This window comes from Heteronotia binoei, chromosome 3 (genome assembly GCF_032191835.1).
Source record: "Heteronotia binoei isolate CCM8104 ecotype False Entrance Well chromosome 3, APGP_CSIRO_Hbin_v1, whole genome shotgun sequence".
NCBI classification, from domain to species: Eukaryota; Metazoa; Chordata; class Lepidosauria; order Squamata; family Gekkonidae; genus Heteronotia; species Heteronotia binoei.
In genome coordinates, this window is record NC_083225.1 from 67,214,128 (window position 1) to 67,237,193 (window position 23,066).

Here is a 23,066-nt window from a genome sequence, read left to right on the forward strand (position 1 = left end):
AGGCAAATGCTAGAGCAGGGGTGTCAAACTCATTTGTTATGAGGACTGGATCTGAGCCAGGCCATGTATATCATAAACTGCAATGCCAGGTAACAGAGATATAAATTTTATAGGGCACAGACAAACACAACTAAATATTTTTTTTTACTTAAAATAAAACATGCTTAAAATATTAGCATGTTTGCAATACTTTGTTTAACAGTCTCTGATCACTGACACCCCTTGCTCTGAATTCTTGCATCAAATTCTGGAGACTATGTCTGTACTGTAGCAATCTTGACTGTGGTGTTAAGGTGTGTATCTGTAAATTGCAAGCTTACTTTTGATTTACTGACATTACAGAAATCTCATGGTCAATGCTCTGTGCCCAAGGGAAAACATGAAATGACTGGGCATTTTGTACATAAGTTGCTTCATGTGCTGGGGATTTTGTAGATAAGTTGCTTTGTGTGCTGGTCAAGAACATGTGCAGGCACCATGACATAGACAAAGGGCTATGTGTTATCTGTTAAACTATAATCTTCCCTAGAAAATAACTGCAACTCCTATGAGGCAGTGCAAGAATATAGAAACAGCCATGTATAGTGGTCACTATCAGCCTACTATCTGGAAAGTCTAGGTTCAAAATCCCCAATCTACACATGAAATGTGCTGGACACACACTCTCAGCCTAATCCACCTCACTGTGGATTGTGGTTATTTCTCATCTAAATAGTTCCCATTGCTTTCCTATCGAGAAAGACTGGACCAAGACATGAATATAGTGAAAAGCAAGAGGGACCCCAGTTGCACCCAGGAGAACCCTGACAAAATGAGCTTAACAGCAGAGAGAGGGTGGGGGGGCAAGGCAAAAAGTTCATACCTTGACTCAAACTATGTTAAAGGTCTTAGAGGTGTTTTTTGCATTTCTTCAGTGGGATTGAGCAAAGCAGCCTCTGCTCTTCCACTCTTTCCCTCTCTCTTCGCCAGGGAAGGTGGAGGGAAGAGAAGCATCAACCAATAGAGGGGATTGGCTCTGTAGCTTTGCTGTTTGATTAAGAGAACCAGGTTCTATCCGCACAGCAGAGCTACAATGCCAAGCCCCTCCATTGGCTGAGGCTCCTCCTTTCTCCTCCTCGGGGAAAAAGGAGAGGGGAAGAGCAGAGGCTGCTTGGCTTGGCTTCTTTGCAAAGAGAAACAGAAAAATGGTGACCAAAGGAAGCAGGAGAGGGAGAAGGAAGCAGACAAGGGCCATTTGTTGGTGGGCCTGATTGGAGCCCTGTAGGGGCCAGATTAGACCCACAGGCTGCACATTTGGCACCTCTGTGCTAGAGCATGACCCAAGGTGATGATGTAATTTCTGGGTTGCACTAGAAGCTGTGTCATCAAGCTGAGGACGCCGATTGCCCTCCATTTTGCCCAACATTTTCCTCCTCCTGCCCAACTAAGCAGTAGCAGACAGCAGCAAGGTGGGAGAGCAGAAATGTTGCATTTTATTTCAGGTTTTGGGCTTTGCAAAACTGCACACTTAAGTTTTCAAAGTTTTCTGTGATTAGCAAAAGTCAGGTAGGAAGAGGAAAGTCAACTGATCTCTAGTATGGCCTATTCTGTCAAGGGCTGTGACAAGTACCCAGCCATCAGAGCTCTGTGAATGTAAATGGCCTTCTAGGCTGAAGACAATGAAATGGCCAGCTCACACTTTGGCTGGAATCTGACATCCAGAAAGTAACTAGATCAACTCTTCTTCATGAACCCCAGGCAGAAGAATTTTGATCCCTGGACCAAGTGGTCAAAAATTGCTCTGAGAATTACTGTTTTCTGCAACTTTATCCTGTTAGTCTAGAAAACCCTATTAAACCCTATTAAAAAGCCTACCATTTGAGCTGGTTAACTGGGTTCTCCAGAAACCAGATTATGTAAAATATGAGGCACAACTGGCCTATAGAGTAAAATACATTCATGGCTTGCACAGCTGTACTATTGAGTATTTATGCTGTTTCATGTAAAGCAAAACAACTTAAGGTGGTATTTCACATGATAAAACTGCCCCAATACACCATTCTTTGGTATGATTTTTTAAAACATAGCAGCAATAAAAATGTGCAAGGGTCCAACTGTGTTTGTGTTTAGTTGCCTGGGATCACTTCAGTCTCATGATATTCCCAGTGTTTATTACTATTAAATATGATACAATCAGCCCATGAATTCACTGAGGGAATTATATACTAACTTTGTTATGTATGTTACATATTGAAACTTTACATTTTCTTTTAAGGTGGTGAGAAACTATCCTGCCTGGACTCTTACACATAAAAGGTGCTAGCACACTAAGCAAATATCTCTAGTTATGCTAAGCCCTCATTTCTTTCTTCAGTCAATTTTTCAGCCTTACCCTCAAGTCTGATCTTGCCTCAAAAGAAACTTTTTGAATGTGATATTTTCTTAAACTGAGCTTCAGAAACTGTGTTTTTTTTGTTTTGCTCTAAAGAAGAAAGCTAAGCATGCTACTTTGAACCATACTGTAATGGCCATCTAACCTTTTTATTTGGTGGTTCTCAGTACAATGTACTCTAAGTGGCTACAAAGCAAATTCTGAAGTCCAAATTGTTTATGTCAAGGTCTTGAGAAAAGGACTATTAGTAAATGTTCTGATCAACCCGATCAATTATCAGGATTACTACTTAAACCTTCCTGTTAGCTGCTGTCTTGGCTTCTCAACTTGCCTGAGATTGGATCGAAGAATTCCCAAATTTCAGTCCATGAATGAGAAACCAAAGGAGCTGGCACTTTGCCACATAATGAAAACACAGTATGCATTATTTTTATTGCAGTGAACAAAGCCTTCTTATTGTTTAATAGTCTCTCTCAGGCAGCACCCGACGGCATAGTTCTAATTTTTGCTAAACCACAAAGAAGGGTTTTCCTCCCTAAGCCCATTTCATGGAAAACAGAAGAGAGATATACTTAGCTCCAAAACTTTAAAGAACTCTTTGTTGAAGTAGCCGAAGTCTTTCTAAGTATTGGCACTTTCATTATTTGTAATGAAATCCTATTTTTATACGTTTTTCCCTTCTCTGTTTCACTCTCACACATTCTACTTTTCTTCTGGGATTTTTCATTTGGCCAGCAGACAAGAAAAAAAGTTAGGTTCCTCCCAATGCCACTCACAATTCTTGCTATATCTTTCTTGCTCTAATGTTACACTGATATAAAGATTTGCCAGTCTCAGCTATGCTGTCAGGGTTCAGGACAGCTTTATCAAGATAACCTGCCTTCCCTTGTTTTTGTGTGTTTACATAATATTGGACATAAAATAAACCTAAGCTAGTCTTTGTATAACAAGTCCAACCTGAGGCATTTTTTAATAACCAAATTAAAAGCGAAATGTTTTCATTATAAAGCGAAAACAACAGACACAATATTTGAGTCAAAGGAATATATTAAAATGTCTTTCCTGTTCTATATAATTTAAGAATGATTCTCAATGTGGGAAAATAACCCAATTTTGTAGAAGCATTCATGGTTTCCCCCCCTATCTAGCGTTAGAAAACACTGGACGAAATACAGGCATGTAAATCATCTACAGGAAAACAGATTCTCTCCCACTCCTCTCCGCTAATTGTTCCAGATTTTTCCACAGCTGTGTTCTGATTATGTTGCTGTGCAACAGACTGAAACAACTTCATTCTATTGACTAAATAATACATGCTTTTCATAAATTACTAAAACCTTTAAAATGCTCCCCCTCAAACAGAGTTCCATAAAAACGGGGAAAGACATGTGTTCATAGTGCTCAAATTCATAACTTTTAAACAAAAATTATAATTTTATCTCAGATGCAGATGCCTCCAGTGGGACTATCCATATTCAAAGGATCCACAAGAAAGGTGATCTGTCTCAGAAAAGTCTCATGAAAAAGTGGATTTATACTCATATGCTGGTTTCTGCTAGCCTGAGAAACAAACAGCTGGCTTATGCATGGCTACTAAAAATGGCAGCCTTACAATTCATTTTTCTGGCCTCAGTTTTGTATCAACGAAAGACAATGATGAAGGAAAATGAGTGGTGGGGCAGGAAGGATACAATGTAATGGTGCAAAATTAGGTGTAAATGTACTGTGTGTTAGAGAAAAAAGGAGAAATTGATACAGGGCTGCCATTTTTAAAATGTCAACCTCATGATTCTTATAATCAGGGTTTTCTCTGTAGTAGGAACTCCTTTGCATATTAGGCCACAGAACCCTGATGTAGCCAATCCTCCAAGAGCTTACAGTAGACCCTGTAATGAGAGCCCTGTAAGCTCTTGGAGGATTGGGTACATCAGGGGGTGCAAAGGAGTTCCTGCTACAAAAAAGTCCTCTTATAATAGCTTGGATCCAACAATCCACAGACAAAAGGATTATGGATCTCTCTTACATATCTAGCCCAATGTATAATTCTGCCACAAGGGCTTCTGTAAATCAGCATGAGCATGTCTGAACCTGGGGTTCATTTTGTAGCAGCTCCTTTGCATATTAGGCCATACACCCCTGATGTAGCCAATCCTCCAAGAGCTTACAGGGCTCTTAGTACAGGGCCTACTGTAAGCTCCAGGAGGATTGGTTACATCAGAGTTGTGTGGCCTAATATGCAAAGGAGTTCCTAGTATAAAAAAAGCCCTGTGAACCTATCCATAACTTGTATTCACTTGCATAGCATTAAAACAGAAGTGAAACACTGATTCACAAGTCAACTCAGCACATATATCAGCTCTGTAGAACTGATCTTCAGGCTTGTGAACATCTAGGCTTGCCAATCCCCAGGTCCCAGCGGGGGTTCTTCCGCTTTCCCAGGCTCCTTCCCGCCCCCAGTCAGCTGGCCGGTAGGGGGAAGCCCCACCCCCAGAGGACCATGTGCCTTTGAAGGCTTCAGTCTCCGATTGAAAGGCTTCCTCTTGGGATGGTGTGTCTGTGTTACTTTGAAGAAGTTGGCAGCAACTCGTGAGTAGAGATGCTAATTCATTGCTTCAGAGTCACCAGAAATGGGGTGGGGGGGGGAGGGAAACGTCTGCTGAACACTTCATTATTCCCTGTGTGGAGATCGATTCTCAAAGGGTATAGTGGGGAATTGATCTGGAGGTTTCGGGGGCTCTGGGGGAGCTGTTTTTTGAGATAGAGACACCAAATTTTCAGTATAGTATCTAGTGCCTTTTCCCAAAGTACCCTCCAAGTTTTGAAATGATTGGACCAGGGAGTCCAATTCTATGAGCCCCAAAAGAAGGTCCCCTATCCTTCATTATTTCCTATGGAAGGAAGACATTTAAAAAGGTGTGCTGTCCCTTTAAATGTGATGGCCACAACTCCCTTGGAGTTCAATTATGCTTGTCACACCCTTGTTCCTGGCTCTGCCCAATATCTCCTGGCTCCACCCCCAAAGTCCCCAGATATTTCTAGAATTGGACTTGGCAACCCACAATGGATGTGTATTCCAGGATGCCAATGGGGTCCTGGACGCAATAGAGACAGATTGACTGACCCCTAGCCAACACAAGGAGGGTTTGACATACCATTCTCTCTCTGTAATATCATGGAACATCATGGGACGGGCTGCTAGATCTAGGGAACCAGATGCCAAGAACTTCATGAAGAAATATGATGTTATACTCCTCCAGGAGACTTGGTCTTTAGAGCCTATGACTCTGGACGGATATAACATATATGAAGCGCAGGCTGAGCCGTCGGTGAGAGGTAGAGCCAAGGGAGGTTTGGGAATACTGATATCAACAGCTCTGAGAGTCCAAGTCATCCAACTACCTTTCTATACCAGAATGGCAATGGCTGTGATCCCCAAATTTAAAAAAAAAAATGATTGTTTGTTTTTGAATGTCTATATTCCCCCCACTAAAATCAAAGCCCACACAGAGCTTGCCTGGAGAGATTTGAAGATTTATATGGAGGAGTTATTTAGGACATACCCGACAGCGTATGTTATAGTGGGAGGTGATTTTAATGCTAGATTGGGAAAAGATGATAAGTCTTTAAATAGGGGATACGATGTCTGTTTTCAGTTCGCCGAGTTGCCCAATTTGCCCCATGAAAGAATATCTAAAGATATAAAGTGCAATTATGCTGGTCGTCTATTAGCTCGCATGGCTAGGGCCCTGGACCTAAAAATTTTAAATGGTTCCCACACTAATGATCATCCTGGGGAATACACTTACTGGTCTGGAACTAGGTTAAGTGTAATTGATTACATTCTTGTCTTAGGGAACCATGTGTTGAAGCATTTGAGGTGGCCACCTATTGTGGCAGTGTTCACATTCCTCTCATCTTGACTATTGCAATCCCCAGTCTTCATCCCCGCATTGAGGACCGTTTCTTGAGGAACAACGAATTTGGGGGGCAACATGTTAGGATCAAATGGGACGACCAAAAGAGGAAATATATGCAGGAATTTCTCGAGCAAGAGCACATATCTAAATTAGCAAATGACATCAGGCTTTCAGAGGAAGGGGGAGAGATCATCAAATTATATGAGGATCTCATTCAGCATTTTCAATCCCCATTAGAAGGGCAGATATCTAGTTCAGCAAGGAGAGGAGGGAAGAACAATGGTTGGTTTGATAATGAATGCTTGATGGCAAAGAAGGAGCTTAGTAAAATCTATTTGAAATATAGGGTGGATCCAGAGGCAGTCAATAGAGAACAACTAAAACAACAGAAATCTAGATATAAAAAGTTAATTGTCAGGAAGAAGAAAGAGGCAAAAGAACTAGTGTGGCTACAGCTGGGACACACCGTTAAATTTAAAAACCCGTCACTATTTTGGAAGTTGGTAAATAGTGGTTCAGGTAGACTCTCCACACAGGTTACTAATACTATTCTTCCAGAAGTATGGGAGAACTACTATATGGCATTGTATGGGACATCAGATGAAGTGGTTTGCTCCCTGGAGGATTGTCAGGAATTGCCAGAGTGGCCTCCGGTTGAGCCTTCAGAAATAAAATCTTTAATTGGAGCCTTGAAGCTTAATAAAGCACCAGGACTTGACTTAATCCTGGCTGAACTGATTAAAGAAAACGCTGACTGGTGGGCTCCAGTACTCGCCAAATTATTCTCTGAAATAGACAGGACAGCGAGGGTACCCTCGGGCTGGGATACTGGAATTATTGTACCTATTCATAAGAAAGGAGATAGAAATGATCCAAATAACTATAGACCTATTAGTCTTTTAAGTATCCTAAGCAAATTATATGCCAGCCATCTTAAAGAGAAACTGTGGGAGTGGATCGAGCATAATAACATCTTGAGAGAAGAACAGGCTGGGTTTAGACCGGGATGTTCCACTTTGGACCATTGTGTAGTATTGGACCATCTTATTACCAAATATTCCTCTAACAGCACCGCTGCCCTATACGCTGCCTTTATAGATTTCAAATCTGCCTTTGACATGGTACAGAGGGACATACTGTGGGAAAAATTGAGAGGGATGGGAATCGATCAGAGGCTACTGGCATTGATAAAGGCATTATATAGGAACACCAAGATCAGGACAAGGATAAACCCGAAGGGACATCTCACGAAAGCTATCAAAGTAGGGAAGGGAGTTAAGCAAGGCTGCATCTTGGCCCCACTCTTGTTCAACCTCTTTATAAACGATCTGGGGGAACATCTAAGTAGTCCAGAGGTCCATGCTCCAAAGATTGCAGATAGGCATATCCCGATCCTGCTATATGCGGATGATGCAGTGCTGATCTCTAGGACCCCAATTGGGCTAAAGAGAGCAATGAAAATTCTAGCGCATTACTGTCAAGTTAACCAGGTTGAAATAAATTACTCAAAATCAAAAATTTTAGCCTTTGCAAATAGACCTAAGGTATATCATTGGAAGATAAACGACAGGGCTATTGAACAGACATGCTGCTTTAAGTATTTAGGGGTAGTTTTTCAGGCCTCAGGGGCCAGGAAGGCATACGTGGACTATGTCACAACTAGTGAAGCAAAAAGCTCAGGAGCCATAGAGAAATTCTACTGGACCTCCGGGGGGCAGAACGTGGCGGCTGCAGTCAAGGTCTTTAAGGCCAAGGCCCTCGCCCAAATGTTATATGGGGCACCTTTGAGTATAACACCATATCAGCATCTCTGGCAGTTAGCGGAGAAAGTGCAATCTGAATTCCTTAGGCATATATTACAAGTCCCTCCATGTGCTCCCAACTCACTTATCAGAGTAGAAACGGGTATGGTTACAGTGAAAGCAAGATTGTGGATTGCTGCTATTCTCTACTGGTACAAACTAATGATTCAGCCCACCAGTTTGGCGGGGCTGATAGTAAGAGATTCGTTTGTTCCTCCGTGGATCAGAGAAACGGAGTTCAAGTTGGGCTATTATGGACTATCTAAACAATTTTTGCTCAATATGGAGCATAATCTGGTTAAACCCTTTCTTAAACAGAGGATCTTGGATGTCGAAAGACATCATGATCTGAATCAGCTTAAAAGTTATTTACCAGGAATAGAGGAGTTACATAAAATAACACTGATGCCATACTTGCAAATCTTGACAAAGCAGAGTATAGGAGAGCATTTACTCTTCTCAGATTTGATATGTTACCGTCAGCTATTATTGAAGTCAGATACACAGGACAATTATACGAGGAGAGACTGTGTATTGTGAGGACAATAAACCGGAAGATAGGGAGCATGTATTATTCCAATGTAAATTATATCAGCGTATTAGGGCCGATTATATACTCCCGATCTGTTCCAGTGTCCCTGGAAGAAATATTAGATTTCAGCTAGACAAATTATTGGCTGATAGGAACAAAGGAACCACTTTATGTGTGGCAAAATTTGCTTCACGAGCTATAAGTCTCCGGAAGCAATTCCTAAGGGAAATACCCAACTGAACATCTTGGTTCTGGAATTTAATCAGTGTTTTGGGGAGGAAATTATATTTTATACTGTCTATGTTTTATTCTCATTATAGTATTGCCTAATTATATTTTATACTGTGTATGTTTTATTCCCATTATAGTATTGCCTGACTGTATCTTATTATTTGTATTTAATTGATTGGTCTTTGACCGTATTAAACTTTCATTCCCTATGAAAATCTCTTCCTCAACTAATGTAGATGTGAGCTGCAGAGCATATAGTCCTACAGAGCTCACACAGTTCACAAGCAATGGAGAATGTATGAATGTTTATGATAATTTTTGATCTGACTGCACATCTGTCTAGCACCTTTGATTAACAAATATACCTCATGTTTATATGTGTATGAAGAAGACTGCAGATTTATACTCCGTCCTTCTCTCTGAATCAGAGACTCAGAGCGGCTTACAATCTCCTATATCTTCTCCCCCCACAACAGACACTCTGTGAGGTGGGTGGGGCTGAGAGAGCTCTCACAGCAGCTGCCCTTTCAAGGACAACTCCTGTGATAGCTATGGCTAACCCAAGGCCATTCCAGCAGCTGCAAGTGGAGGAGTGGGGAATCAAGCCAGTTTTCTGAACAGCTATAGATGGTAAAAGGCTGACTTAGCAACAGTGATCACCTGGCCCTGCATGGAGAACAAGGCATCCAGGATCACCCCCTGGCTCCTTACCCTGGGTGCCAGTATCAATGGTGCCCACTGAGGGCAGGGAGATGGATTCCCAGACCCCATAGCTCAGGTACAGTACCTCCGTCTTCACTGGATGAGCTGGCTCTGCTATAGCCATCAAGCCACAGCCTCCAATGCCCTGTCTGAAACATCTGGAATGGAGTCCTGCTGGCCATATATCAACAGATACAGTTGAATGTCATCAGCCTACTGGTGACAGCCCAGACCAACCCCCTGGACCAGCTGGGGGGGCATATAGATGTTAAACAACATTGGCAAGTGTATCACCCCTTGTGACACCTTGTAGTTCTGAGGTATATCATGGGGCTAGTTTGGCATGAGAGTGTAGAAGATGCCAGGGGCAATTTCATCGACAGTTTCAGAGATCCAGATATGCCGGTCCTCCACTAGCTCATCCAATGAACCACCAGGGATCACTGGATCCCACAAGGCATTCTGGAACCAACTAGGTTTCATTATTCTCCACGGGTGAGCATAAATCTACTCGCCACCTAAACAGGGCAGGTTAAGCATGCTCAGCTGGGACTTCAGGACACAATGGTCTGACCACAGCACTGCATCAGCAGTTTCCAGATCTACATTTATTCCCATGCCAAAAATAAGGTCCAGCATGTGACTCGCTTGATGTGTGGTAGCGAAAACAAATTGGGAGACCCCCAGTGCCACCATGGATGACAGTGTTTGGCCTTGGAGGAAGTCACAACATTAACATGTAAATTGAAGTTTTCCAGGATCAATAACATAGGTGAGCCTGATACAGCCTCCAACAAACCCTGAAGGGTATCTGCTGGTGCATTAGGAGGTAAGTACACAAGCCAGATGGCTAAACTCTCCTTGGCATCCCACACTAGGCTGACATATTCAATACCGGAAATTTTTGGTGTGGGCAGTGCTCTGAAAAAGAGGAGCAACCAGATAAGCAATCCCACCCCCCACCCTATAGTGTGGGATTGGTGAAAGCCTGAGAAAGCGGGGCGGGGGGGGGTGTTGGTTCAGCATGACAGTCTCACCTTCCCTCACCCAGGTCTCAGACACACATGCCAGGTCTATATTTTGCTCCACTAGGTAGTCCTGCAGAACACAGAGCAGGGTATATTTTCCTGGCCCCACAACTGACATCTCTCAGGATAGGACACAGGTACAATGAAGATCTGGCAACTCCCTCATTCCCTGCCGATGAACAGGAGGGGACCCAGCAACCCTAGTAGTCTGCCACGCTCCAGTAATGTTCCCAATGTGGCCATGACTCCAGTGGCATAGAAATCATTTTTAAAACTGAATGCCTATTCTAGTAACTGGTTTGGATCCAGATTAATTTTTCAGTGGCAGAAGGGGAATTTCCTGCCTCACCTCTGCAACTTTAGTCCACTGATCTCTACTAAACACTGCTCCTGAGGGACAGCAAACCCTGAGGAATGACAGACAAGGGCTCTAAAGCAAGAAGGGGGAAAATGCCCACCCACCAAAATTTCCAACTTAGTCTGGATGTAGCCCAATGTAACTTTTAAAATTTACAAATGATAAATAAGTAAAATTATTCCAGCAGTATTTGTAATTTTTATAAGAACTTCTGGTATTGCTTCTAATGTCAGTACCTAAATAAGGTAAATTTGGCTTCCTTGTGATTTTACTGTGAATGGACTGAAGTGATGTATGAACTATGCAGCTGTTGTTTCTTGGCAATTCAGAGCAATCTGTAAAATTAAGATCAAAGGCAGCAATACATCTGTTTACAGTATGGCAGCAGTATCTTTAAATGGAAGATTTGCCAGGTTTGAGATATAACTAAAAAGGAAAATAATTTATATGTAGGTTATTTTTAGAAACTAAGCCAAGGAGAAGAAAAATCTTAATCCCAACAGAAATCAGAAAGAGGAATCCAGTCTACAGACATAATTTCAAGTGACACTGAAATCTCAACCTTAAATATATTTACTCAGACACACTTTCTATGGTGTATGAATAAAGAGTAAAATAATTTGCCATTAATTTAATCCCAAAAAATGCACAATAGAATATGAGCTTCAGCAAGGAGGCCCCAATGATTCACCAGAATTAGCTGAAATAGAAAGATCATTTTGAGTGTTTTTAGAAAATGGGAGTTTTTAGTAAATGTTGAGTCATGGTGAACAACAACTTTAGTTTTGCAAATCAAATACACAGTTCTTTATAACAAACCTTGGATGGATATTCTCTGTAAAATATCTTAGAGAGTAAACATACTTATCTGTTTAAACAGAGAAAAACACTTCAGGACATCTCTTTTGCTGAACATGCTCAATAAAACAATCATGGATGTAAACAGAGGCTTCATAACAAGGACACAGAGAATTTGTTCAGAACTATATTCTAGATATCGTTTAGTAGAAAATATTCTGCTAATGAATGCTGATATTTTCTGGACCTTTATTTGTTGGTTTGCATATTTGCCTATGCATATGACTATTTCCCCTTAAGGCTAACCCCTACGTACTTGTGCCAGGAAGGTGTACTCTGAAATAAGGCTAGCAATTTAGTGCATTTGGGTGCCTGCAGCCCGCTGCGCAGTGGCTGGGCTGCAAAGGCACGAGTTTGCCTCCCGGGATGGGGAGAGACAGAGGGCGCCCGTTCTGGCGCGCAGGCTGGGGAGTGAGGTCTGGCTGATTGACAGCCAGACCTGCGCTCCTCTCAGTCTGTGTCGGGCGCGTCTTTGGCCCTCCCTCCCGCCCTGTATGTTATGTAGGCTTTTGCTGGTTGCTTCTTTGAGGAGCCAGGTAGGAATTTTTTCGCACCCTGGCTGATTGGCACTGGTCAGGGTGTGTTTTTCGCCTACCCTACATAGCATTGCAGTGGATTGTGGATTTGGCTATTGGGAGGTGCTGTTAAATAGGCGGTCACTTTAGTGGCAGGTTTTTGGGGTTTAGGGCACTATGTGGCCCGGGGAGGACTGTGAAGCATCCCCCTTTTGGGGACTTTGGGGTCTGGCATGATCAACCCTGGGGTTTGAAGACCCGGGTGGAGAATGCAGACTGCCGGGAGACTCGGCTAGAGGGTGCTTTCTGGCGAGACGTGCGTCTGGGTTTGGGCCCTCTGGTGCGGGCCTCCCTGGAGGGAGCTGAGGCACTCAGCTTTGGCTGGGGGGCTGGGTCTCTCGCCCGATATGGCAGGGGAGTGGTTGCGGTGACCCCTAGCCCTGGCCAGGCCGCCTCTGGTGGGGTACCCTTGCTGTTTATGGAGTTAATTAATAAAGTGGCCCAATTTTAGTGTCTGTCTCGTTATTTCGTCCTTGGGGGGCAACAATTTTTAACAATTTTCATGGTGCTTTTCCAAACAAAAATGCATGGGAATACAGCCATAAGCACACTTGTAGCACAATCATAGCAAACTATGTAATGCAGAGATATATTTATATTCCATCCAGCCAACAGCCCACCAGTGTAAATTTACTGTATAGAAATCTGCCTGAGGTATCCACCAATGGTAAGAAAGGGGCATAGTTGGCACCTTTTATTGGTCTGTCACCCAATGCCAGCATTTTGCTATTATAGTGGATATCCCCCTTCTCCAAAATAAAATCTGGCACATATGAGACATAATATTTAAACTATCATATGTTGTGCATTAGGAAATGAAATAATATATTTTCCTAGTATCATATTATTTGAAAATAGTAGCAATAGCAGATTTTTAAAAAATATTAGAAACATTAATTTCTCCTGCCTAGATGTGGCTTCCAATGTGCCACCTCCATGTTTTATGAATGCATGGTACTCTGTATTATTTAAGAAAATTAAGCCCTGTTTTTTGTCCTCTTCATTTGTACTAACAGGCTTGAAGACAATAAACTATCAAAAACTGACAGGTTCTTGTATGTATAATGGTACACAAACTTTTGTTTGTGTTATACAATATATACCAGACGTATAAACCTGTGAATGTATAAAAAGTGAATATATGGCCTGTTAATTTTGAAATGCTATGTGAGTCATGTTACATTTGTCAAATCACTCTACAAAGAGGATTCTAGATTCCTGTTAGATCCACACACAGCTGCAGAAGTTATTTGGCTGATTAATGCACATGTTGCAGTTCCATATATTATGGGGTTTGATTGATTTAGATTTATTAACAGCCCACAGCCAGTATAGAAATATATAAATATCACAGCAATCACACACAAAGAAAATGATTACACAATAAAATGATTAAAACTTACTAAAATTAAATACATAGATTTACAGCTCTAGTAAGACAGTTATGCAATTCAGCTTCCCACAGTTTCTTGAGAAACATAAATGGAGCACAATTTCATTGCTTGAATACAGAATTTCACAATTTTTTTACTTATTTCCGGGTTCCCTTTGGAAAGAAATGTATTAATAATCTCTTCGTTGGAGATTTTGGAACCTTTTGATAATATTGGAGAAATAAACGTAAAACGAATATCATTATATATCAGGCAATGAAGTAAAACATGTATTGTTGTCTCTATTGCACCAACACTAGAGGGACAAACTCTCTCAGCTTGAGGGATTTTATATCTGCCCTCGACCACTGCTGATGGCAATACAGCTAACCTTGCAAGAGAAAAGGCCCTTATGGAATTGCCAACTCTGGATTGCAAAGTTCCTGGAGATTTGGGGTGATGCTTGCGGAGAGTAGAGTATGAGAAGGAGGGAAACCCAGCAAGGATGTGATGCCACTGAGTTCACCCTTCAAAACCACCATTGCTTCCTGAGGAACTGATCTCTGTAGTCTGGCAATGAGTTTTAATTCCTGAAGAACTCTGTCCTACCTGAAAGCTTATAATCCTACCTTGCCCCATCCAGTATGGAATGAGGTCTCATCACCCTTAACTGCAGATGCTGGTGACTGATTGAATTTTGAACATGTACTCTACCACTGAGTTTTTGCTCATTTACATAAACATACTTCCAGATATTAAATGCTACAGTCTAGGGGGTGGGGGGTGGGAATACTTACCTCAACGTGTTGGCAAGTTTGAATTAATTTAGCCAAAAGTGTTTCCAGTTCGGTATTTCTCTTGATAAGGTTGGTGAGATTACTTTCCAAATTTTGCTAGGGGGGAAAAAGAGAATAAAGAAAATAATAATTAACTATTTTGCACAGTCACATAAGTCTATGGAATGCTATCCATCTGAAGAGGCTGACAGTTCTGTGGATATTTGGGCACTCTGGGATGTTGCAAACAGGCTTAGTTATTAATATATAAATATATGGCACTAGACATGAGAAATGTAAATAAGACTGTTGAAGTACCTTACAAATGTGTTTATCACTGGCTTTTCCAGGATCTCACTGCTTATACTTCCCTCCCTCCATATGAGTATGTGTATATTCAAGAAGTATGCGATCTGGGAGATTACATCTGGATCTGGGAGAACAAGGCTGGAATCCCCACTGTCATGCTGGATGACCTTGGACCAGTCACACACTCTCAACCTAACCTATCTCATAGGTTGTTGTGAGGATAGGAAAACAATGTAAATCACTTAGAGTGTCCATGGAGGAGAAAGATCAAGTATAGACATACTTCATAATATCTGATGACATGAACTTCAACCCATGAAAAGGTAATAAATTTGCTTATGTAAGATCCAAAGGTTGCTCTTATGTGTGGAAGAATATTTCTGTTCATGTAATGGGAGAAAAATTTGATCTGATTCCCACTGCAGACGCATCACATCCCAAAGTGCACCTGAGAGCCCCTCCATGCCCAGGAACAGCATTTGGTGGAGCATACTGAGCAGGGAGAGGAAAAAACCCATTACAGAAGTGGAACTCTGCTCCCTATCATTTGGGTTGTGTTTAGGCTTGAAACTGCTAAAAGTCTGCTTCTCATCTTTGTCCGTAACAGACTAACACACCTACCACTCTGAAATCAGACAGGGAAAGCAGAACTAGACTACAGACAAAAGGGATGCATTTACTGATTTCAGATTACTCAAATCTGTGTATTTTGGATATCACTTGATAAAAACCAAGGACATCAAGGAGTACAAATGGTCAATTTTGTTCAATTGCTTGTAGATTCTCAAACTATGAGTCTTTTTTCACATAAGGGATCTGCACATGTACATCCATGGGAGGTCCACTATTAGTCACTGCATTTTCAAAAGAATGCTCTTGAGGTGAAGACCTTGAAGGAAGTTACATTTGAACCATTTTAGTGGAAAATCTGCTGAAAATTAAAAGTGTTTATTGTGCTCTTCTTGCTAGCTAATGTTCTGCTTTTTCTGGTAAAGCAATCAACCTTTTTCAACAAGATTGCATCTCTCTCTGTAATCCTATGCTGCCTGGGAGATCTCTGCTGAGGATTCAGGCTGATATAAATAGTATGTGCAACACAGTAACATAAGAAATAAAAGCATTAAATATTTTTAGTTCAGAAATTGTTTCTGGTTTATCTGATATAATTTATTTCATTTAATGTTATTAGATACAAATGTGCATTATCTTATATAAACATTGTGATAACTGGATATTTCTATTTTGTGGAGAATTAAGGAATACAGTACTTCTAAGATATAAGAGGTAGGCACATTGTTATAAAATTGTTTCTACATCTTCATATTTTGATTCTAATCTTTCTTTGAGGCATCAAAAAGGACCAGTGCTACATGTAGTCTAAGTGACTTTTTTCCATGCAGCAAGATGCTCACAGGGGGCCCCAACACACAAAGGGTTACTTTCTCTGACAGTCAAGTTCCAAGTTCCAACTTGACTGATAGTCAAGTTCCAAGTATGGGCATTATCATGCTTTTAATAGATATTTATCTTCTTTTTTCCTGTGGCAGAAATGGCGAAAGGGGTTAATAAATGATCTAAGTGATTAGGACCCCCGGAACTAAAACTGTATATCCAAGAACAAATAAGTCATGTATCATAGGAAATGTCTGATGTTCTTATTCTGATCCAGTCCTGTGCCCCTTTTGTCTTACTGGCTGTTGGTGTTCAAGGGTTGCCAACCTCCAGGTGGCATCTGGAGATCTCCCACTATTGCAGTTGATCTCTAGGTGAACAAGATCAGTTCCCCTGAAGAAAATGACTGCCCTGGATTATGGACTCTATGGCACACCCTGCTGAGGTCTCTTCCCTTGGCTCCACCTTAAAAATCTTCAGGTATTTCCCAACCCAGAGCTGGCAACCCTATTTCAGACTCTTACATAGCAAGAATGTAGACAACAGGAACATTAATGACATTATTTTAACTTGCATTGCAGAAGAAAACACAACTGAAAAATAACACCTTTAACACTTAATTGACACAGGAAAGAAAACTTATTTGATACCAATTGTTGCATGATCAGGCCCTTGTTTACTCTAGGCCAATCTGTCTCTGAGGCCACCTTTTTGCAGCAGCCCTCAACTAAATAAAATTACATGAAGAATGGAGTTTTTATTCTGTATAAGAAAAAGGATGATACTCATCATGCCCAACATTTTTTCCTGCTGAAAGGAGCTCAGTGTCCTTTCAGCTCAGTGCTGAATCACCAGTAATTTAATCTGTTTCTTTTGCTAATGGAATTCTTTTCTCCCAAGTGCCTCTTTTTCCTAGAAAAACTTTAAAAAAATAATTAAATTCCTTTATGCCCTTCTTCAGCTCTTTTCGAATATTTAATCCTTTTGCTAGAATTTACTCCTGCAGCTGGTTTTCTGCCTTTCAGATTGTTATACATATTTTGGTACTAGTTCATGAACTTGAAATTTATCTTTGGGTTTTTACTTTGGCCTTATTATGTCTAGTAAAGTCACTTTTGTGATCACAGTTTAGATTGGTGGTATCACAATTTAAAAATATTACCTTGAGAAACAATACATGATGGTTTAATATAGTAGTTAAGAGATTCAGTGAGGGTTCCAACTCTGGCTTGGAAAATTCCTGGAGATTTGGGGGAGGTCGCCTAAGGAGGGTAGAGTATGGAAAGGGGAGAATACTCAACAAGGTTGCAATGCCACTGAGTCCAAGCTCCAAAGCTGGTATTTTCTCAGGGGAATCAATCTGTGTGGTGGTCATGGAAAGTGCCATCAAGTAACAGCTGACTTATGATGATGTCATTCAGAGGTGGCTTGCCACTGTCTGCCTCTGCATAGCAACTCTAGTCTTCCTTGGTGGTTTCCCATTCAAGTACTACCCAGGGCTAACCCTGCTTAGTTTCCAAGATCTGATGAGATCAAGCTAGCTTTGGCCATCCAGGTCAGAGCAATCTGTGGAGTCTGATCTGTATTTTGTAATTCCAGGAGAAGGCCAGACTTGACTGGGAGGTTGGCAACTAGGGCTCCTACCTCCCCCTCTGGGCATAGGGGATCCTCCACCGCCAGCTGCCCACTGCCAATTAGCTGGCTGGTGTGCATGTGGGAAATGGTTAGAAAAATTGAGACAGATGGCACCCATGTCCTAATGCAGCAACATTATTGCTGACATGTACTAGAAGTGAAGTCAGTGCATTGCTGGGATGCTCTCATATTTGGGCAAAACTGTGCTGCTAGCCTGGACATCTACTCTCAATATTTTCTACTCTCGTGACAAATAGGGAAGTGGACAAAACAATTAGTTGGTCTGATTAATTTTGCTTATTTTCTTTGTTATATCACAGTATCAGAGTTACTCCTCAATGTGAAAATCATTTCAATTGGTTTCATCACAAAACACAATGTCATCTGTTATATGTTAACCATACCAACATCTAGAAGCTTCCTTTCAAATTTAAACCTGATAGAAAATGCCATCCTTGTTATGGAAACAATGAAGACACAATATATGAGTTACTTAACGGACAAAGAACAACCAAGTGAGAAAACTGTTGTATGTGTATTCTGTAACTTGTGTATTATCTTCTCTTTCTTTTGAAAGAATTCATGGATTGTAGCCTTCATTCAAGGGTTCTTACCCACCAAAATTACAAACAGTGGAAAGAATATTTACTTGGTATTCTTTCCTCTGGCAGAGAGGAAGCACTGAGACATGGGATGGGGGGGTGCACTGATTTTGAAAGTGTCCTTTCTGGAAACCTAATGTGGAGGTGGGAGGACAGTGGCTCCATCACAGTACAGAATATAAACACACACATGATTCATGAACACTGCGTTAGTTTCATTTATATTCAACTTCTGCATGTTTCTCCAGGTCATGCCTAGTTTACTCCCCACCACACAATTACTGCCTACTGTCTGTGGAGGATGCACTGAGCTTATTGAAAGTAAGTACTTTACACAGTGAGATAAGGCACAACAAAGTGTGGGCTCTTATACCTTTTGCCAAAATTCTCCATTTTGATTTTTTTTAAAAAAAAAAAAAAACCCCAGATACTCATTCCCAATCCTGCTTTACATAAGAACAGATGCAGTTATAGTATAATCAGGTTTCTCCAGTTCTGCTTTTAAATGAGGGGAAAACCTGATTCTCTTCTTTTCTTCTCCTGATCTATGCCTCTTTCCCTTAAGATATTCAGTACATGACAGACTTCTAGAGAGTGGGAAATCTGGTTTAAACCAACACTTCTGCTACTAACCTCCTTTCTAGCATGCAGCCCTCAGCTGAAGGGAAGTTGTTTTTTGTTCTGCCAACAAGCTGAAATGAGTCAGGCAAACAGCAAGTTGGGCTGGACAAACTGAGAGCACTCCTGAATGCTGTGAGCCCCCAGCTATGTGACTTGGAGAAACACTGCACAGAAACATTATTCAGGGATGATGCTGTTTGGCCTCTGAGACATATTACAACATTATTTAAGCTCAGATAATGTATTTAAATTACTAACAGACTTTCCACATCTTACACCTGGACATACATCACTTAAATCCCAGCAAGAACAAATTATGTTAATATATTTTTCCTTCCGATTACTAACGCTTAAAAAAATTAGCAACTAGTAATACTCATTCCTCAAACCACAAAAGAAACATAAAAAACCAGTTTACATTGTTGCTCCAGTTTTAGACAAAGAATGAAATACAGATTTTCCAGGCTTGCTGAAACCTTTGTTCTAGCATCTAAATAAGGACCATATTCCTAAATATTATGTGAAATACAGTCAGATGTGAATTTGAATGCAAATGCACAGTACATTGTGGCAACAAGATTTTTAAAAAATTCATTCATTGCTCAATAAAAAGGGAAAATGTCAATTGAAAGCATTCCTGAATCCTTTCAGTGGTTTTCAGTGGAAGGGTAGCTGAATGTGACAAACAGCACCGGCCCAAGGGTATGTGGCGCCCTAGGCAGGTGCTCCCTGCTGCGCCGCAACACAGAACCGTGCTCCATTGCATCCCCACCCACTGCACCGCCTGCCTGCCACCCGTGCTTCTTCCACCAGCCTGCCGCCGCTACTGCTGCATCGTCCTTCCTTCCTTTCCCTTCCCTTCCCGTCGCCCCCCCCCCACGCAATCACAGCCCATCCTTCAAAAGATAAGACACAAGCTGTGACGCAGCTGGAAGGGCCTAGGAGCGGCACGCTGTGACTGCGCGCGGGAAGATAATGGGAAGGGAAATGAGAGGTGGGTGGCGGCAGTAGCAGTGGTGGCGGGCCGGTGAAGGAGGCACGAGCGGTGGACGGCACACCGGGGGGTGCAAATGGAAGGGAAGGAGAGGGCAGGCACCGAGCTTGGGTGGGCGACGGGAAGGGAAAGAAGGGACCGGGGGCAGGCGGAGAAGACAGGCAAACTAGGTACTTGCTTGGGGCATGGGGGAGCCCAATTCGGCACCCTCACTCTTCTGGTGCCCTAGGTGACCACCTAGTTTGCCTAGTGGGCGAGCCAGCCCTGGTGACAGAGACCCCCTTTCTACAAACTCCTGTTCAAATGATTATGATCCAATTCCTAGATCCAAAAGCAATGATGCAACCACTTTGTTGACACAATGACGGTCTTGGCTAGTGTCTTGTTGGGACTCTGACTGTCCTAAATACACCATCATGAATAATTTACAGAGGGCTTTTTTTGTAGAAAAGGCCCAGCAGGAATTCATTTGCATATCAGACCACACTCCCTGATGTCACTATTCTTTCACACAGTGCTTTTTTGTAGAAAAAGCCCAGAAGGAACTCATTTGCATATTAGGTCACACCTCCAAATGCCAAGCAAGCTGGAACTCTGTTCTTGCTGAAAAAAAGCCCTGAATTTACAATTACACTTGCCTGCCTAGCGTATCTTTAACCCAAAGGACAAACATCAGTGAAGAGCATGCCATTGCAAAGTAACTTTGTATGGCATAGAGTTGGGAAAGTAGGACTTTCAGCAATGTACAATAATGGCAGGATGATGGTAGAACTCTGGCAGTGATTCTTGTTATAAAAAGAGAGAGGATACTAGCATGGCCTTATTTCATTTGTGACATCTTGTAGGGTATGACACTACATCTGAAACTCATAGTACTGTGGCATTAGATGAACTATGTTAATATTCAGACTTTCCAGCTTTTAGTCTCCTAGATCCAGGACTTTGTAATCAGTCGGGTTTATGTCTGAACACCACCACAAGGGTCAGGATTTATCTCATGTTTTTCTTCTGCTTTTACTAGTTCTGTCAAATCCTATTCAGCCCTATCTCAGTCCTTGGATCTGGCCACCTTACACATTCTTTGATTCAGCAGATGCTGAGAGTCATGCCATATAATTTTGCAGTATTTCAAAGCTCTCTGTAGTTTCTCTTCCACAAAACTATTTTCATTTTTTGCAATTTAACTCAATCGATTTAACTCAAGCTCTGAATGTCCAAAACTTGCTATCCATAATGCTGAAAGCCAATAACACTGCTACTGACATGTCTGAATAGAGGACAATTTGATCATTACCGAATTGTTCAAAGAAAAAAAGCAAAGAAATATAATTGAATTAAAAGGTTAAAACTAAGTTTTATTAAAATGTAGTATAAGAGAGCCATTACTCTTAGCACTTTTATCAAGCAACTGCAGTTTAAATTAATATTTTTCTCAGTATGTCATAAAATACTATCCTGTTTTTTTTATTAAATCTTACATAAAGTGTTAGGAAAAGCAAAGGTGATTAAGTGATTATGCAGCTTTAATAAAATATTTTGGCAGGTGCTTCCACTTATTTCCTTCTTGCATTTAAAGTTATTCTTATCATATAAATACTGTTTCTACTTAATGTATTTCTCTGAAAAGTGATGTGACCAAGTGTATTAAACAAGAAATCCCACAAAATAATAAGTAAAACTATTCTGAGCAGTTCCCAGCCACTAGGACCTAAACTTTGGTTTGCCCTTTTTGATACTCACATAGAGATGTCAGCCTCCAAGTGGAACTGGGGGATCCCCTGGAATTACAGCTCATCTCCAGATTACAGAGATTGGTTCCCCAGGAGAAAATGGATGTTTTGGAGGGTGGACTATATGGCATAGTACTCCACTGAGGTGTCTGTCCTTCCCTGGTTCCATCCCCAAATCTCTTAAAAGCTGCTCAATCTGGATTTGGTAACCCTACCCCATGATCCCCTGCTGGTGGCGGCGGGGGGGGAGGGGGGCGCGGGGCGGAGACTTGGCAACCCTATGCTCCTGTATCCATTCCCTTCTATCCAGGTAGTTAGTCCATTCATAACAACCATCATCTTTATTTATTTACAAAATCTGTATGCCAGCATTCTGTCCTCAGAATATGTTTAAAACATATGTCATAGTAATGTGGCTGGCCCCATGCTAAACTCAACAGCTTCATAATACAGCCACAAGGTAAGGAATTTCTACACATTTTAGGGGGATTTTAGGTATGGAGAAAAAATGACTGTGTAAATTAACCAAAAATAAAGACTCCTCCTTTCCACAAACTGGACTGATAAGGAATGTTCCAGGCATATGGAATGATAAAGACATAAAAAAATAAAGAATTAACCTGCTCAAGTCTTTTAGAGTATGTAGAACTTGGAAGAGAAAAATTGGAACCCCCTCCTACCATTTCTTGTGCATCTACTCTGCAACAGTAGAAAGAAATGCACCCCCCCCCAATGTTGATCTGTAGAGCAGCAAAATGTGGTCAATTGTAAGCCAGTAGAAAACTGCTGCACACTTGGATAAACATCCATGCATGTAGGAAAACACCCATTTTCTCGTCACAAAACCCAAAGAAAGTCATTGTCCTTCAATTGTCCCAACTGCCATTTGGCTAAATTTAGTGAGCCTTTTGTCTTAAGAGTGGGGCATGGAGATTAAGTTCCTAACTCTGAAGCAGCAAATTCTTGGTTTTCAAAACCCTTATGAGACTTAGACTAATCCACCTTTCCTCAGTAAAGCAGAGAGGAGAATTTCATGATATGTGCTGAGCCTCAGGGTTGGACCTATGAATGCCACTAGCATTTTAGAGCTGAACTCAGGCCATTTAAAATTACCATGAGGGCCTGACTGGCCCGAAACATGGTAGAATCCCCAGTCCCCTAGGGTTGCCAACCTTCTGGTGGGGAATGGGGATCTGGAATTATGACTGATCTCCAGTCTACAGATATCAGTTCTCATAGAGAAAAAAACTGCACTGAAGG

The 23,066-nt window shown here is 41.4% G+C and overlaps 1 protein-coding gene across 3 annotated transcripts in view; it reads right to left on the minus strand.

The window, feature by feature from the left end:
- MID1 (midline 1) overlaps positions 1-23,066 on the minus strand; it is a 331,223-nt gene that overhangs the window by 53,865 nt on the left and 254,292 nt on the right. For all 3 annotated transcript variants that reach the window (XM_060233957.1, XM_060233958.1, XM_060233956.1), the window contains exon 3: positions 14,545-14,640. In XM_060233957.1, coding sequence (XP_060089940.1) covers positions 14,545-14,640 — 96 coding nt within the window. The remainder of the gene's footprint in view (positions 1-14,544; positions 14,641-23,066) is intronic.